We start from the raw sequence: 17,120 nt of genomic DNA on the forward strand, positions 1-17,120 counted from the left end.
AGAAGGCACGCACATGCGCACACCCAGACACGCGTGCACACAAAAAATCCCTACCCCCCGGCAAAGTGTCACCTGTAACAGACTGTTGGGGCAAGTGCCGTTAGCGAGCACCTGTGGCACTGTGGCACTGTCGCACACGAGGGTGTGGCCAACACCACGCCCGGCCACCTTTGTCTCCCCCGGTAGTGATGTTTACACATCGCACCAGGTGATCATTTAATATTGACTGATGTTGATCTTGACACAGGCCGCCCGGAGCACACTGCCGTCACAGCGTGGTCGTGCACGAGGAGCACTCAGTTTGAACTCGCCGGCTGGATGTTTGAACTCACCATCGTATCTTTACGCGTTAATTCCTTGATTTTGTAATGCGCCCCCCCCCCCCCCCCCCACTGGCGGAATCTCACCGAAGCACCACAACAACAATAACAACCGCTGCCTCCGCGACGACAACAACAACAACAACGAGGAGGAGGGGCGATGGATGGCGACCTCGCACGCGCCAAGAGAGCGACCCAGGAATCTGAAGCATCGCGGGACGCCTCCCCCACTCGACGTTCTCCTGACAGGGGTGACCCTCACACCACTTGAGCACGTCGTAGTGGTGGTCGTGGTAGCGGGAGGAGGTCGTCGCGAACAATATTATCCATGATATGGTTTTTTTTTGGCTTTGGGTGAGATCTCGTAAATAAGAATGTGTCGTCAAACCCGCCAACACCTGAGGGCACAGCCACCACAGGAGCCCGACTTAAGTGAGATGGATTTTGTTTTGTTTTAGTCCAGCCATTAGTGAGCTTGGCAACAGCACTACTAGTAATAATTATTATAATCAAGTGCTAGTTCTATGTACGGCAAAACCTTCCCTCTCGCGAGTTTAGCTTTCGCGGTTTCGCCGTTGACAAGTGTCGAGGTGCAGAGTGCGTGGACCATTCGCGGTTGTTGACGGCGAGAATCCGGCACGCGTCGCGACTGCGCTGCTCGCGCGATGATGGAGGGTTGATGCGGGGGGTGTTGTCGTGGGGGTGTCGTGGGGGTGTCATGGGGTTATCGTATCACGAGCCCTGAAACCAACCCCCAGCTTTCCCATTTGCTTCTGGAGTTTGCGGATCGCGTAACGCCCGCGACGGGAAAGGGTTTGCTGCGTCGCATCGAAGTTCACGAAATTTTGCATCGGACAATCGCGGAGTAGGAACCACAGACCGAGCTGGAAGGCTGCAGCCAGGCGGTGCGCCGACGTTACCAACGCTCGATCTGCAGTTCTCTACGTACTAAGATGTTTCCAGCCCATTAGCAGCGAGTGATTATTTTACACGTGGGAGGAAAGCGGAGCACCCGGGAGGGATCCGAGTCGAGGTGTCACTCGTGAGTGCCAGCGAGAAATCTGGCGGCGGCATTTTGGATAGTCTGAAATGTGACGGTGCGTGCATGCGAGGGGGCAACACTCTATCCCACCGTACAGAAGGGACAGGCGTTACGAGTCCACACTTCGCTGTGCTGTGTTCAGCTGGCGAGCCAGGGGTACGGCACCTCCTCGATGCTCACGCGAAGGGAGTGTCGTGATATTTTGGTATTCGTGCGGTGATCCAAACCCTCGCTGCCTTCTCCACCACGGTGCTGGATTATAGGCAGCCATGTGCGTATCCACCACCACCACCACCCGGCTTGGCTAAGGTATGGATTCGAAAATGGGATTCGAAGCCAGGATCTCAGCATCTCTGTGAGCTACGAAGGCCACCTCTGTGATGACGACGACGATGACGATGATCTAGAGACACCGGCAAAACACTTCGGCTCACTCAACACTGAACACGTGGTGCTGTGACAGAGCGGGGACTGTGACCTTTAAAAGTGAAAAACAAAAATCTGGAAAAACCTGGGGATGGGAGTAGAGTTAGAAGTAGATTAGGATCTGGCTGTCGAGTGGATATGGTTAGGAGTAGAGTCTGGGTGGTTAGCGTATATAGGGCTCGTGTGTGGCTGGGTGGTCAGTGTGGTTAGAGGTTAAGACTCGTGACTGGCTGGCGAGTGTGGTTATGGTTAGGAGTAGAGTCAGTGTGGTGAGGGTTAAGGCTCGTGTCTGGGTGCTCCGTGTGGCTCGGGCTAGGGCTAGAGTCTGGCTGGTTAGTGTGGTGAGGGTTAAGGCTCGTGTCTGGGTGCTTCGTGTGGCTAAGGCTAGGGTTAGAGTCTGGCTGGCTAGTGTGGTGAGGGATAAGGCTCGTGTCTGGGTGCTCCATGTGGCTCGGGCTCGTGTGTGGGCGGCGTTCGGGGCGCTGCCTTCCTCTCGACGCTGCCGTTCGCACCGTGGGCGGGATGAGGCCGGGCCGTCTCGCTCCGTCAGCGTGGGCCTCCGGCCGCCTGACCTCCGGCGGCCTCGCGCCCGGGCTCCCCCTGCGGGCCGGGCGGCCCCTGCGTGAGGGCGGAGGCGACGCGCAGCACCTGGGCCCAGGCGAAGGCGACGTCGTGGCTGCCCGTGCGGCTCGAGCAGACGGCGAAGCGCAGCACGAAGCGGCCGTGCAGGCGCGAGGGGACGAGGTGCACGGCGCGCTCGCCGTTGATGTCCTTGAGCAGCGTCTCGTTGAGGTCGTCCGGGCCCTGCGGGCGGCCCCCGCCACCAAACAAAGACAAAGATCACCGTGTGGCCTGGAACAGACTGTTGGGGCAAATGCTGTTAAGCGAGCACCTATGAAGGCCGGCACGGTGGGACACGACGGGGTGGGTGGCTAGCACCACGCCCGGCCGCCTTTGTCTCCCGAGTGCCGATGTTTACACATCGCACCTCATTTGAGGCAGAGTCGACCTAGGGGAGGCCCAGAACCGGTTTGGAAAATCGTTACCAGTATTGGCTGCAAGTGGGAATCGAACTCGGGTCAATGGGTTCATCGTACAATGCGCGAACCATCACGCTACCCCCCCACCACCTCTCCCCCCACACCACCACTACACCTCCCAAACACCGCCCCCCACGGCGGTGGCAGCAAAGGGAAAGCGCTCACGCACGCCAACAAATGAGTGGAAAGACAACCCCGGGCACCCCCTGTGAGGTCACACGGCGTCACCGCCGCGTAGTCCGCAATTCTTGCAGTCACACCGTGACGTCAGCAGCACGGGGCCGGCGCGGCTCGGTTGTGCCGTGACGTCAGCGGCACGGGGCCCGCGCGGCTCGGTTGTGCCGATGGAGGTGGCGTAGGGGAGGGACGAACCTTGAGACGGAAGCAGACGAGGCCGAGGACGACCGTGGCGCACACCTCGAACCTCTCGTCCGCCCGCACCAGCGCCTCGAACTCGTGGGCGAGACGCACTTGCTGCGACACGGCGAGAGGGGAGCCACGGGGAACCACGGGGAGGGGAGATGTCACCACAGCTCCCTCTCCTCTCTCCTCCACCACCACCACGGCCTCCTCAAATCGCGCACCGTCACGTTCCAGACGATCCAAAATTCCGCCACCAGACTTCTCGCCGGCACTCGCGAGCGACACCTCGACTCAGATCCCTCCGCCGCCTCCCGGTGCATCCCGCACGAGGTCACACTCAGCGTCTTCAAGATCCTCCATGGGCACCCTCCTGCCCACCTCCCCCCTCTCATCTCACTCTACTTCCCTCCACGCACTCTCCTACCTCCCCCCTCTCATCTCACTCTACTCCCCCCATGCACTCTCCTACCTCTTCCTCTCAGCTCACTCTACCCCCCCCATGCACTCTCCTACCTCTCCCTCTCAGCTCACTCTACCCCCCCCCCATGCACTCTCCTACCTCTCCCCTCTCATCTCACTCTACTCCCCTCCACGCACTCTCCTACCTCCCCCCTCTCATCTCACTCTACTCCCCTCAACGCACTCTCCTACCTCACCCCTCTCATCTCACTCTACTCCCCTCCACGCACTCTCCTACCTCTCCCCTCTCATCTCACTCTACTCCCCTCCACGCACTCTCCTACCTCGCCCCTCTCATCTCACTCTACTCCCCTCCACGCACTCTCCTGCCTCTCTCCTCTCATCTCACTCTACTCCCCTCCACGCACTCTCCTACCTCCCCCCTCTCATCTCAATCTACTCCCCTCCACGCACTCTCCTGCCTCTCCCCTCTCATCTCACTCTACTCCCCTCCACGCACTTTCCTACCTCTCCCCTCTCATCTCACTCTACTCCCCTCCCCGCACTCTCCCCATCTTTCTTCACATCGGCTCACTGACCGTGATTCAAACTCTTGCTGTCCCATCGCTCATATTGATTTCTTTATCCTCAACAGCCACAACTCAGAGGCAAAATGCCAGCAAACTGTCGTCGATGATTCATCCACTTCTGGAGAACGGCATCAGGATGGGGGTGATAATTGGTGTAATTATTACTCGGGAAAGGTGGAGTCACTAATTAGTGGCGGGGGGGGGGGGTAATCTATACCCCGGGATCAATGTCTCGAATGGCCACAGAGAAGAGTCATCTTCGTTCTGATTCGTGGTTGTGTGGTGTCAGGTTTATGTTGTTTTGTGTGTGTTTATATGTATGTGTGTGTTTATATGTGTGTGTGTGTGTTTATATACGAGTGTGTTTATATGCGAGTGTGTTTATATGCGAGTGTGTTTATATGCGAGTGTGTTTATATGCGAGTGTGTGTTTATATGTGTGTGTGTTTATATGTATGTGTGTGTTTATATGTATGTGTGTGTTTATATGTAAGTGTGTGTTTATATGTAAGTGTGTGTTTATATGTGTGTGTTTATATGCGAGTGTGTGTGTGTTTATATGTGAGTGTGTGTATGTACATGCGTGCTGTATGTTTGACTGATCCAGGTGCTGTCCGCTGCCTGAAGGTCACCAGCCCGAGCCGCTGGATGTCCACGAGCGAGAGAAGTGCACTGACATTTGCAAATGTCAGACGCGGAAAGGCAATCGCTGATGGAGCTGCGATAGAGCCTCGCGCAAAAAACACACAAACCCCCTCCCTGCCCCCAACCCCGCTCCCCCCCCCCCAAAAAAAATTGAATTACAGTAGTGTGGAGACGAACGGCGAGGAGCGAGCGTCGAGATCGGGCCAGAGCGGGAGCTTAGCGGGCGCCAGGGGGCCGCGGGCGGTGGTCACAGAGACGCGCGGGACGGGACGGGCCGTGGGACGGACGGATTAGCGGATGGACAAATACCGTGGACAGGTCACGGTGGATGGAGGGACAGTTTCAGTTTCATTTATTAGGTGTAGCCCTGTGAGCCATGCGGCTCTTGACTCGGGTGCAACCGCAACAAACGAAAACATTAACAATGTTCTGCCTCACGGCAGGTGCTTTGCTCCATGCGGGAGTGGGGGTGTGAGTACACAGGAATGTCCTGTTTTGAGGGTGAGTTTGGTCACGTGAACAGGAAGATACGATTTGACAGCCTTTCAACCACGAGGCTGGGGTTCCGCCATTACACAGAATTCAAGATGGCGGCAAACATCGCGTCCCAGTGAAGTCAGCTGTAATTGTCCATTGTGGGACTTTAAGAAGCAATGTCTGTAAGTTCGTTTATGTTCTTATAATACTGGGAATGCTGTTATAATGTTAGAATGACAGTTATAATGCTGTAAATGCCTTTATAATGCTGTTAAATTGTTATGATAAAAACGAGGCCTAGTTAACAACAAAGCCTGCAACTTTTCGTATTGTTAATGTTTCTTGTAATCGAATAAGTCGAGTCAAACTTATACTCAAGTAACTATATTGCGATATTGAGAGCAAGGATGACGAAATATCTTATCCACAATTTAGTGTTATGTGTAATACTGTACATCTGGGGTGCAGTGTGATGATTACACGATGTGCCTTTATTTAACACAGTAGCTTATTCTCTTGTATAGCTATTCAGTACTGTTGTGGGCGCCTGGTCCATCCAGGATCTATTGTTGAGAAACATGTTATCTAGGATAATGTTGTGATGCTGTAGTGTTCATGCATTGTGTTGATGTTTACAAGCGTTATCTGTGCTGTGTTTCCACCAGTTTTACCTCGTTCAATTCAATAAATGACGTTTGGAGTCGGATGTTCACCCTGGCTCTGAGGGTTTATTGGATGCGAGGTTATCTACTCGGCTAGCGGTGCAACACAGAGCACAGCGAGGCCGAGACAAACAAAGAACATCTTAAAGTGACTACGCGCAACAGAAAAATCCAGGGAAAAACATCAAAGACTTGAGCGTGGACAGATGGACGCGCGGACAGGTGGACAACGTTGCGGCTGATGGGCAGTTGCTCGATCGAGACGGAGAGATGGACACACAGGCAAGGCAAAGATGCCCCGTTTAGCCTCAATAGACTGTTGGGGCAAGTGCTGTTAGCGAACACCTATGAAGGCCGGCACGGCGCACGAGGGGGTGGGTGACCAACACCACGCCCGGCCGCCTTTGTCTCCCAAAGTGGAGATGTCGCACCTATGGGAGGGCCCAGGACCAGCTCAGATTAATCGTCACTGGTGTTGGCGGCCGGCGGGAATCGAACTGGGGGGGGAGGGGGGGGGGCTGGGTTTGCACCCTTACTCCCCACACAGACACATACAGAGGCAGGCACAGGCTGCTAGGATCCCGTAAATAAACGATGGGCCCCCACTCTTGCTGCTGCTGCTGCTGTTGTTGCTGCTGCTGTTGTTGTTGTTGTTGCTGCTGCTGCTGCTGCTGTTGTTGCTGCTGCTGCTGTTGTTGTTGTTGCGAGTGCGGCTGTAGCTTACCTTGCGCACGTGCTCCTGCAGCCCCTCGACCCCGTAGAGCCGCATCACGAACCACAGCTTGAGCGAGCGGAAGCGCCGCCCCAACGGGATCTGCCAGTGCTGGGGGGGCGAGACACGGGGCCAGGGTCAGAGTGAGACACGGGGGCAGGGTCAGAGTGAGACACGTGGTGGTGAGGGAATGAGACACGTGGTGGAGTGAGACGTGGGGTGGTGGAGTGAGACACGTGGTGTGGTGAGGGAGTGAGACACGGGGATACAGAGACGAGTAATTCGTTGTTCTCAGTCATAAACTGTTACTGAACATTTAAATCACCATCTAGGAGGAATTAATGATAATAGTTTACCCTGTAGTCCGTAATGAGTCCTGCACACATCAGCACAGAAAAGAAGAATAGAAATAACAGCATTGTTATTTTGAAATACATAATTGGTAGTAAGAAGGTGGAATGGGCTTGATAATGATAGTGAAGTAAGTTGTGATGGAGTGGATGAGCGAACGAGGTTGGTCACAGCGCGGATTTCACTTCTCATCGAATCTTTTCCTGGGCCACCCAACTCGCATCACCTCCCGACAGCGAAGGAGAGCGGTGGCGGTGGGGGAAATATTTTCTGGAGCTCAGCCCCGGCCAGCTCCGGCTGACATGAATCCGCGGCGGTGAGGCGTAAGGGCTGCAGCTGGGACCTCACCCGACTCCTGGTGGTCGTGTTTCAGGTACAGTGGTTCCATCTTGAAGGCGCTGATGAGGTCTGCCTTGCTCTTCACCCTGCACGACAAGAGAGGTTGGCTGGGTAATGGACGCATACAGCCACCCTCTCCCCCCTCACTCTTTCTCTTGTATCGATCCACTGCTGGATAAGGGCCTTCCCACGCCGCGCGGTTCCAGGCGGCTATGAGACCACGTGGTTTCAGCAGAGTTGGTCGAACAGAGTGGAGCAACGAGGGCGTCCAGAATAAACTCATCATCCGAAACCCACACATCATCACCGCACCTCCTCAAGACGTTGATCCTCCTCCCCCCTCCTCCCCCCTCCTCCCCCTCTTCCCCCTCCTTCCTCCCTCCTCGAGGACGCAGGAGGAACCATCAACAACGGCATCAGAACATCAGCATGAGCAGCAGGCCGCTGCACACACGGCCTCCGTGAGTGTCACATTAACGACGCGAGCCACGGCGGGAGTGCGATTGTGGCTTCGCATCTCCGCTTAGCGCGGTTGGCTACGTGCGGTGCGAAAGAAGTTCAGCATACACACTATGGGGCAATTTAGTAAACCCATCGTGACCCAGAGATACACTGAAGACAAGGCACAGTCGTGCGATTGTGGCCATGGAAACCACGCTCCGAACCACCCAGTTAGCCCACTGTGCTCTGCGTTCCTAAGGCAGAGAAGGAACGGCGACACGACACGGAGGGAGAAGAGTAGGAAGAGCGGAACGACGCAAACTCTCTCTCTGCTGAAGCCCTCTCGTCGTGGCCAGTAGCAGCAGCTCGACATTGGCATCGAGCTCCTGAGCCGCATTGCCGTACGCAATAATACAACAGCAGAGGTTGGCGAAAACTGGGACCATAGACGTGGGAGCACAGTACAGTCCAATATGTTCAAGATGTACTCGCGCAGCCCGGAGCTGTCCAGTTTAATGAAGGGCGATGCCTAAGGGGGGTCACCAGGTGGCGGGAGATTGACGAGTGGTGGCTCGCAAAACAGTTCGTGGCCGATGTCTTTGCAAGTCGCCCGATCTGCCTCGTCCATCGGTAGAACACTTTACCCGCAGAGTGACGGCGTCACTGTGTAACACATTGCCCTTCAATTCATCTTCGGAGCAGCTTGCCTAATTTATGTAAGCACAACACATCTAGTGCAGTGGTTCACGGGAAATGTTCACTGCGTGTTTGCCAAATCGTTCATTCGCGGGCCATTTTTGTTGTTGTTGCAAATAAAAAATGTTTGCCGATGTCTGGTCGTGACGCCGGCACACGTGGCCTGCTCTCTTGTCGAACGACGTCACGAGATGTTGTTGTTGTTGTTTTTTCTGTTGACGTCCGTGCACGTGAGGCAGACGATTCGCAGCGGGCACAGGCACGGGCAAGACACCCGCAGCGTTCACGAGGGGGAACGTTGCGCCAAACGTTTGGGGCAACGTTACGCCAACGTCAACCTGTTTACTGGGTAAAGTGCGGAGGAGTGTGGGGTGATGGGGCAGGGAGGGAGTGAGATCGGAGGGAGTGGAGGCAACTTGAGCCGTGGATCTGCCCTTGAGCTCAGCGAGCGAGCGAGACAGAGAGTCGGATAGACTCCGGGATCGGCCACATCTGAAATGTTCCGCGGCTGAACAAATAATCGATACCCAAACGACTTGCTCGGGCAAACGCCGCAATCACGCATCGATCGCCGCAATTACGCGACCCCCAATTGCGGAGCGATCACCACGCAAATTGGCGAGCGTCGCTTGCGAATCTCACGTGGCAGAGTCCATGGGGGAGTAGGGGGGAGGGGTTGGACCATACTTCACCACACTGGAGAGTAGAGATTAGTTAACGGGGGAGCAACAAAGGGCCAGCTTGAGATGTTGGCCGTGGCTTGGAATCGAATTCGCGTGGCCCGAGGGTTGAGAACGCAGCGTGCTGGCAACTGCGCCACCACTCCGCGCCACGTCGCCGACACGGCGTGGGGGAGGCCTTCATCCAGCAGTGGATTGGCACCGAGTGCTGTGCCGTATTTGCCGCGACAGCTGCACGATTTTAACGTTGCCCTTCACGCGGTAGAGCCTCGCCGAGTCTCAAGGCGTGTTCAAAGGACAGCCCTGCGTTGAGACGTTTGGCCAATTCCACTCAAAGATCTCCGGTGTCCCGTGGGCAGTGACCTGGTTGAGATTGAAGGGCGGTTGATGGCATCAAAGCCCGAGTGTTGCGATGGCACTGGGTAATCGTTTAATAGATTACTCTTTGAAATTCCTGTCATACCAGCTGTGCTATCTGGGGTGTCCTTTCGTGAGATGAAGTTTCCATTAGTAAATCTCAGAGCAGCGAGTTACCCCCCCCCGCCGAGCGTTAGGGATGTCCCGTGGAAGGAGATGTCACAGAACTGCTTGCGAGGTCCATTGAAGTGACGTATTCTACTTACACACTAGGGGGCAGCACTTACTCGCAATGTCCTGCCGGCAGAGACACGTTCCCAGTCAAGTGGTTTTTGTTTTACAGTAAAGTTTTGAAACTGGGAATGGAGAAATTGCAGTGGATAGCCACATTTATAATAACGGGGTATTTTTTTTCTGTGCAGTTGCTTGTGACCAGGATAAGACATCAACTCGCTACACTTGCAAACCTGGGGCGACTCAGAGCCAAACTCGAATCCAGGTCCGCGGAGATGGCTGGTTTAGTGTCCCTGAAACCCTCAGCAAAGACCGGTATCTGTACTTATACAGCGCTGTGCCACTCCACTGCTAGATGAGGGCCTGCCCATGCCGTTGCAGGTCGTGTGGGGGTGGGGCATTATTGGACGATACCTCTCCACGTTGGTCAGTGCGTGTTGGTGAAGGTGGCGGGAGGGAGTATAGACACGGGAACACATAAGTGCAGTACAACAGTGGCTTGGGTGGTCCCAGCAACCCATAACACCTGCCACCAACCCGCCTCTTACACTATTCTATTTTTACCAAACGTTCACAAATCTGCTGCTCCACGACTATACGCCAGGCACGCAAGCTTTTCAGAGCCCCACGTTTGCGCATTAAAGTGTGGGACGCCACGGGTCGAGCGCAGTGTAGTTGTTGTCGTGGGTCACGAGAGAGAGAGTGAGCGCGCGAGTGTCGTACCACATGGCCGAGCAGTCAAAGTTCACCTCCATCATTTTGTGCGGGTTGAAATTGAAGGAGTCTGCAAACTGAGACAAAAAGAAAAGAAAATACACCACGTGAAATATTTTCAGTGGATTGTGGGAGCAATCCCAACCACCGCGAGAATACGAAGGGGCCGGTGGTGGCTACGCCACTGCACGTGGCTGCCTTTAACCCAGCACCGCGGGTTGGTGGATGTTTGTTGTAGATGCTCACCCCGAGCTCTCATTGTCTTTGTGCTGTACGCTTTTTGGCGTCCTCTGGTCTAACACCGCTTGAGACGAGGCTCAAAAGAAAGCTGTCTCTAGTGTGGACCAATCAGTTTCAAAGACAATGCATATATTATCAGATTATGTTTTTTGTTTGCAAAACAAGTGTTGCGGTTAATGTAGACATGATTCCTTGTAAAAGGTTTCAGTTTGGTGTTTAAACAACTTAACACCTGTTTTGTTGCCAGATACAAGGGGAAAACTCTATTATCATACTTTGGCACTGGCAAAGGAGGTCCAATGATGAGGATGCTTGTTGTGAAACTCCTTTCGTCCGTCAGCGTCCAAGGTCGCAAGGCTACGTGCCGGAGCCGAGAGCCGTGCCCCTTATCGCGGGGTCCGAGTCTGGAGTTTGACCTTTGAGCCGTCGGAGCAACGGTGGCGCGTTGATGACCCCGGCACGGCACAGCGCTCCGCTCACTCACGAGCTGAATGAGGCGCCACTACAAATCCCCGTTACCGGGATGATTTGGCTCAACGTCGTCAGAGTCGTCATCCTCCCTTCAGGTTGTCAATCATCATCGGCGTTGTCAATCATCATCGTCGTTGTCATCGTGGTCGTCATCATCCAGCACCACCAGAATTACAAGAGCCGCCACCACTACCGCCACCACGACCAGGAACATTGCCATTATCGCCACCACCAACTTTACCACTGCCAACACCAGCACTGCCACCACCACCACCACCACCAACTATACCACTGCCAGCACCAGCACCGCCACCACCACAGCAATCACGACCACCACGTCCGCCTCAATTACCGCCCTCCCGGCCTGCTGCGCCAGATATCAGATTGCCTCGGGCGCTGCCACTTGAGTGCTCTTCTCTGGGAATGGAGGCGGCGGAGGAGGAGGGCGAGGCGGGCGGCTGGTGGGATGGACAAACGTGACCGGAGCGCGAACGCGGCAATCGCGGCGTGACACTCCGCCTGCGCGCGCCCCACTCGGAGGCGCGCGGCTTTAATGAGGGCGCCGCTCCGCCAGAGAAGGCAATCAGCAGCGCGCGGAGAGCACACGTGTCGCTGTGGTTGTTGCGTTGTGGTTGTCGGGCCGGAGTGGTGGTGGTGGTTGGTAGCTCGACTCGGCCTTGACCGAGTACCTGGTGCCGGTATGTAACCATCGCAAACGAGGGAGACAAATGTGGCCGGGCGTGGTGCTGCCCTTCATCGTAGGTGCTGCCCGCTAGCTAGCAGCACTTGCCCTAACAAGTCTGGTGAAGAGGCTACATGGGGGGTCTTTGTCTTTGGTGTTGTGCGTGGGTTTTTGGCGAGGTGAACACGGGGCGCTTGTCAATGATGGAGAAAACTCGACGCGTTTGGCAATAATCCTCGCCCTGTCTCATACAGACAGAGAGAAAGACATCTGCAGAGAGAGAGACATCTTCAGAGAGAGAGACATCTGCAGAGAGAGAGAGACATCTGCAGAGAGAGAGAGACATCTTCAGAGAGAGAGACATCTTCAGAGAGAGAGAGACATCTTCAGAGAGAGAGACATCTGCAGAGAGAGAGACATCTTCAGAGAGAGAGACATCTTCAGAGAGAGAGACATCTTCAGAGAGAGAGACATCTGCAGAGAGAGAGACATCTGCAGAGAGCGACAAGGCGAGAGACACAGAGGCGCACAGCGAGACAGACTCCATACACGGCAAGAAGTACAGACACACACACAGAGACACACACAGAGACACACACACACAGAGACACACACACACAGAGACACACACAGAGAGACACACACACACAGAGACACACACAGAGACACACACACACAGAGACACACACACACAGAGACACACACACACAGAGACACACACAGAGACACACACACACAGAGACACACACAGAGACACACACACACAGAGACACACACACACAGAGACACACACACACACAGAGACACACACACACAGAGACACGGACAGAGAGAGACACACTTGAAGTGAGACTCCAGATATGGCGAGACATATGAAAACCTCCATCCATCCCCCCACACCTCCCTAATAAAAGTGTTCCACGCTCATGGCACGCCACGTGTCTCCAGGCGCGCTCCCGTCTGATCGCGCTATCGATTGGTTGTGTAAACAGCAGCAGCAAGAGCAACAACAACAACCACTACCCAGATAAACGGCAGCCGGGCTCAAAGCATCGCTCAGGTGGAGAGCGAGAAATTGGTTCGTTTTTTAAAGCTGCAGCAGAGATCCACGACGCGATAGAGATGAGAGAGGAAGAGAGAGAGAGCGACTCGGAGAGAGAGAGGGGGGAGGGCAGAGAGATGAAAGGATTTGCCGGGAAGGTGACGTGGTGCACGGCGAGTTGGAGAGAGGCAGGGAGCGAGAGAGGGGGTGAGTGGAGAGAGAGGGGGTGAGTGGAGAGAGAGGGTGAGTGGAGGGTGAGTGGTGAGAGAGGGTGAGTGGAGAGAGAGGGTGCGTGGAGGGTGAGTGGTGAGAGAGGGTGAGTGGAGAGGGTGAGTGGAGAGAGAGGGTGAGTGGAGAGAGATGGTGAGTGGAGAGAGAGGCGAGAGAGATGGTGAGTGGAGAGAGAGGGTGAGTGCAGAGAGGACAGAGAGAGTGAGGGGGTGAGAATGTCAACTTCACCTCGACTCCGTTGAGGAGGGGTCTGAACTCGGGGCAGATGAAGGCGCTGCCCGCGTACGCGGCGTCGATGTGCATCCAGAGTCCCTCGCGTTCACCTGCCCCACGTGACACACACAAAGACAAAGGTTCCCGTAAAGCCTCACACTGGCAGGGCAAGTGCTGTTGACGAGCACCGCCACGGCACACGAGGGGTGAAGATATTCGTCACCGATGTTGACCGTGAGCGAGAATCGATTTCAGGTTGCCGTCTTTTGTAATGCAAGGCGCTAACCACTGCGCCACCGCTCCCCATAACTTAAATATACAGGTACACAACCTCATACATGCACCGTTGCCAAGGTTACGGATATGATTTTGAGTCATCAATACGGTCCAAGCTAGAGAAAAGCTCAGGGTTAGGGTCAGGACTGGGCTAGGGTTCGGGTCTAAGTGGAGGTCTAAGCGAGGGCTGAACTAAGCTAGGGGCAAGCGAAGTTGCGGCTCGTATCGTAGTGGCAGGGCCAGTGCTCGTGTCGGGGCTGATCTGGGTACAGGGGCCGGTGCTGGTCTCGGGGCGAGCATCAGGGCTAAGATCGGACTCGTGTGATGGGCTAGAGTCAGAACTTGACAAGAGGTAGGATTTGGTCAAAGGTCTAAGCTGGGGGTGATCGGAACTAAGGCAGGGCTAGGGTCAGGGCTAGAAGGAGGGCTAGAAGCAGGGCTAGGAGCAGGGCTAGTGTGTGTGTTTATGTGTGGGGGGGGGGGGGGTATTGGAGAAACTCACACACGGGTCCCAGCTCCATGATGCTGTCAAAGGCGCAGGAGGGCGTGGTGCCCAGAGTGGCGCACAGCTGCGTGGGGGGTGGGGGTTGGGGGGCGGGGTGCGTGGGGGTGGGTTGGGGGGGTGCGTGGGTAGGGGGGGTAGGGGGGGTGTGTGGGTGGGGAGGTGCGTGGGTGGGGGGACACAGCGTCACGCGCGGCTCCCCGACTCGAGTCCTCGTGGGCTCCGGCCCTCCCCCCACGCAGCTCACCAATCTCACCCGTCCGCATGTAAACAACATCCCGACACGCTGAACGCGCCTGATGATTTGCAAATGAGCGCTTACGCTTTAGTTTAAAATATCAATATTTGTAAAATATATGTTTGTAGTATTTAAAAAAACCTTATTCAGATTGTGCTATCGCTTTCACGTCACGGGACTCAGGATCCAATTCAGCGGAGGAGGGCCCCCGGAAGCGGACTTCGTCGAGCTACGTCTGAGGTGCATCCCTCGAAGTGACCCCTGTTCCACCCGTCCTGCTACAGAGAGTTACTGTCCGTCTCATGACAGTGACGTCGATATTTTTGGGGGAATTCTCAGAGTTGGAATTTATCCGAATTAAGTGCAGCACGAAATTGATTGCGATTGTTGTTTTTTTGTTTGTTAGGCCAGCCATTGGTGACCGGACTGACACCATAAACTCACTTGCACCTTGAGAAATCGGCTTAGCCACAGGCAGGCCGCGGCAGAAACCTGCATTCAAACATCGCCTCTCAGCGATTCCGGCTCAGTTTCATGACCTCTGAGGTACCCGGCGACTTCCACTGACTAATAGACACCTCCAAATGACACACGCAAGCACACACGCGCACGATGTCTATCTTAATCACAATCACTGCTTTCTGCGTCACGTTGAACACACGCGCAGACACACCAGATCTGTATCGAATGATGAATCAGCGCGAGCTACGTCACGTGGAAACTCCACGTACACAGGCAAAGGCTCCCCCCCTCCGTATCGCCTTAATGGGCTGTAAGCGAGCATCTATTAAGGCCCGGACGGCACACGAGGGGGTGATTGGCCAGCACCACGCCCTGCCGCCTGTCTTCCTGGTGGCGATGTGTACCGATGGCACTACGTACAGCACTCATTTCAGGCTGAGTCGACCTAGGGTTGGCCCAGGACCGGTTCAGATAATCGTCACACACGTTGGTCGTCATCGGGAACTCGAGTGGCTGGGTTCGCAGCGCAGCGCGCTGACCGCTACCCTACCGCTTGCGCGCACACACGCACACACACACACGCGCACACACGCGCACACACGCGCACACACACACGCGCACACACACACACGCACACACACACACGCGCACACACGCGCACACACGCGCACACACACACGCGCACACACACACACGCGCACACACACACACACCGGTCCTGGGTCTCCTCGTCACCAACCCGTGTTGGCCAGCGTGGTGAAGTATGGTTAATATGGTGAACAAAACCTCCCGATAGTCGACATGGCGTGGGGAGGCCTCCATCAACCATCAGTGAATGGCAAAGGGCTCTAAATGATGATGATGATGATGATTGCCATCATTGTACATTACATAATTCAAGTGAATGCTGGAATCCCAATGCCATTTTTGCTCAGTGAACCCACTGCGGTCTGCGCTCCTTCAACAGAAGTGGAGGAGGAACAGCGACACGACGCGAACTCCCTCTCCCTCCTGAAGCCCTCTCGTCGTGGCGAGCAGCAGCAAGACCTCCACATTCGCATCGAGCTCCTGAACCACGTCGCTGTCGCTGCCATCGTGCGCCTCATTGATGCCGCTATAACGCGGAACGCGCTCGCTATAACGCGAAACGTGCTCGTTATAACGCGGTTTGAGCGGTCGACGACGGACTACTTTCTTGAGCTGCACAGCCGAGCGGAGTGATATGATATGCGGAATGATACGGTAACGCGGCGGCGTACCCTCAGTTATTTGTCCCGCCATCTCACTGCGTGGCGTGCGTATTACAACAATGTTACAGAATGTATGGGTGATTTATCTTCGCATAACGCAGCACTTTTCAGGAACGCATCTATCGCGCTGAACGAGGACTTGCCGTGTATTTATTTTGAAGGCTGTATAGAGAGGTTAAATGAACCCACTTGCTGTACTGCAACCTCGCAGCCCAAGCAGTGTTCGAGAGACTCATACATCTCCACGTGATCCACCAACCCTTGCCCCTGAAGCAAAAGCTGTGTATTTATATATATATATAAATATTTAGTAAGCATATGACGTACAATTTTATCCAATCATGCAACGGAGAATAATATGTTATATATGTATGTATAGGGGGATATGGGATTAAAATTACAACGAATCAAGTCAAACGTGTGAACAAATTGTTGATATACAAGGACAATAGCGAAATATTATTTTGAAAAATATTGCATGAAAATTGTTGGTGTGTGTGGTGTAGGTGGTAGGAAGACATCTCATTTCCTGGGTATTGTGTGTCTGGAGAGAGAGTGTGTGAGTGTGTGTGGTGAGAGTGTGTGTGTGTGTGTATGTGATGAGAGTGTGTGTGTGTATGTGATGAGAGTGTGTGTGTGTGTATGTGATGAGAGTGTGTGTGATGAGAGTGTGTGTGACGAGAGTGTGTGTATGTGTAATGAGCGTGTGTGTGTGCGTGATGAGAGTGTGTGCGTGATGAGAGTGTGTGTGACGAGAGTGTGTGTATGTGTAATGAGCGTGTGCGTGATGAGAGTGTGTGCGTGATGAGAGTGTGTGTGTGTGTATGTGATGAGAGTGTGTGTGTGATGAGAGTGTGTGTGTGAGATGAGAGTGTGTGTGGCGAGTGGTGGTGTAGCGGTTGACGCGTTGCGCTATGAACCCGGCGACCCAAGATTGATTCCCGCTCACGGCCAACTCCCAGTGGCGAATATCTGAACCAGTCCTGGGCCTCCCCTAGGTCGACTCAGCCTTAAATGAGTACCTG

General features: G+C 54.7%; 1 protein-coding gene across 1 annotated transcript in view; it reads right to left on the minus strand.

Annotated features, from left to right (window-relative positions):
• Positions 1-1,478: 1,478 nt before the first annotated feature.
• The window catches only part of DDC (dopa decarboxylase), a 30,693-nt gene continuing 15,051 nt past the window's right edge, over positions 1,479-17,120 (minus strand). The window contains exons 7-14 of the mRNA XM_078865309.1: positions 14,146-14,212; positions 13,383-13,477; positions 10,498-10,565; positions 7,376-7,452; positions 7,033-7,052; positions 6,689-6,787; positions 3,201-3,302; positions 1,479-2,592 (exon numbers count right to left, since the gene is read on the minus strand). Coding sequence (XP_078721435.1) covers positions 2,335-2,592; positions 3,201-3,302; positions 6,689-6,787; positions 7,033-7,052; positions 7,376-7,452; positions 10,498-10,565; positions 13,383-13,477; positions 14,146-14,212 — 786 coding nt within the window. The 3' untranslated portion in view covers positions 1,479-2,334. The remainder of the gene's footprint in view (positions 2,593-3,200; positions 3,303-6,688; positions 6,788-7,032; positions 7,053-7,375; positions 7,453-10,497; positions 10,566-13,382; positions 13,478-14,145; positions 14,213-17,120) is intronic.

The sequence above is a fragment of the Lampetra fluviatilis genome, chromosome 20 (assembly GCF_964198595.1).
Source record: "Lampetra fluviatilis chromosome 20, kcLamFluv1.1, whole genome shotgun sequence".
NCBI lineage: Eukaryota > Metazoa > Chordata > Hyperoartia > Petromyzontiformes > Petromyzontidae > Lampetra > Lampetra fluviatilis.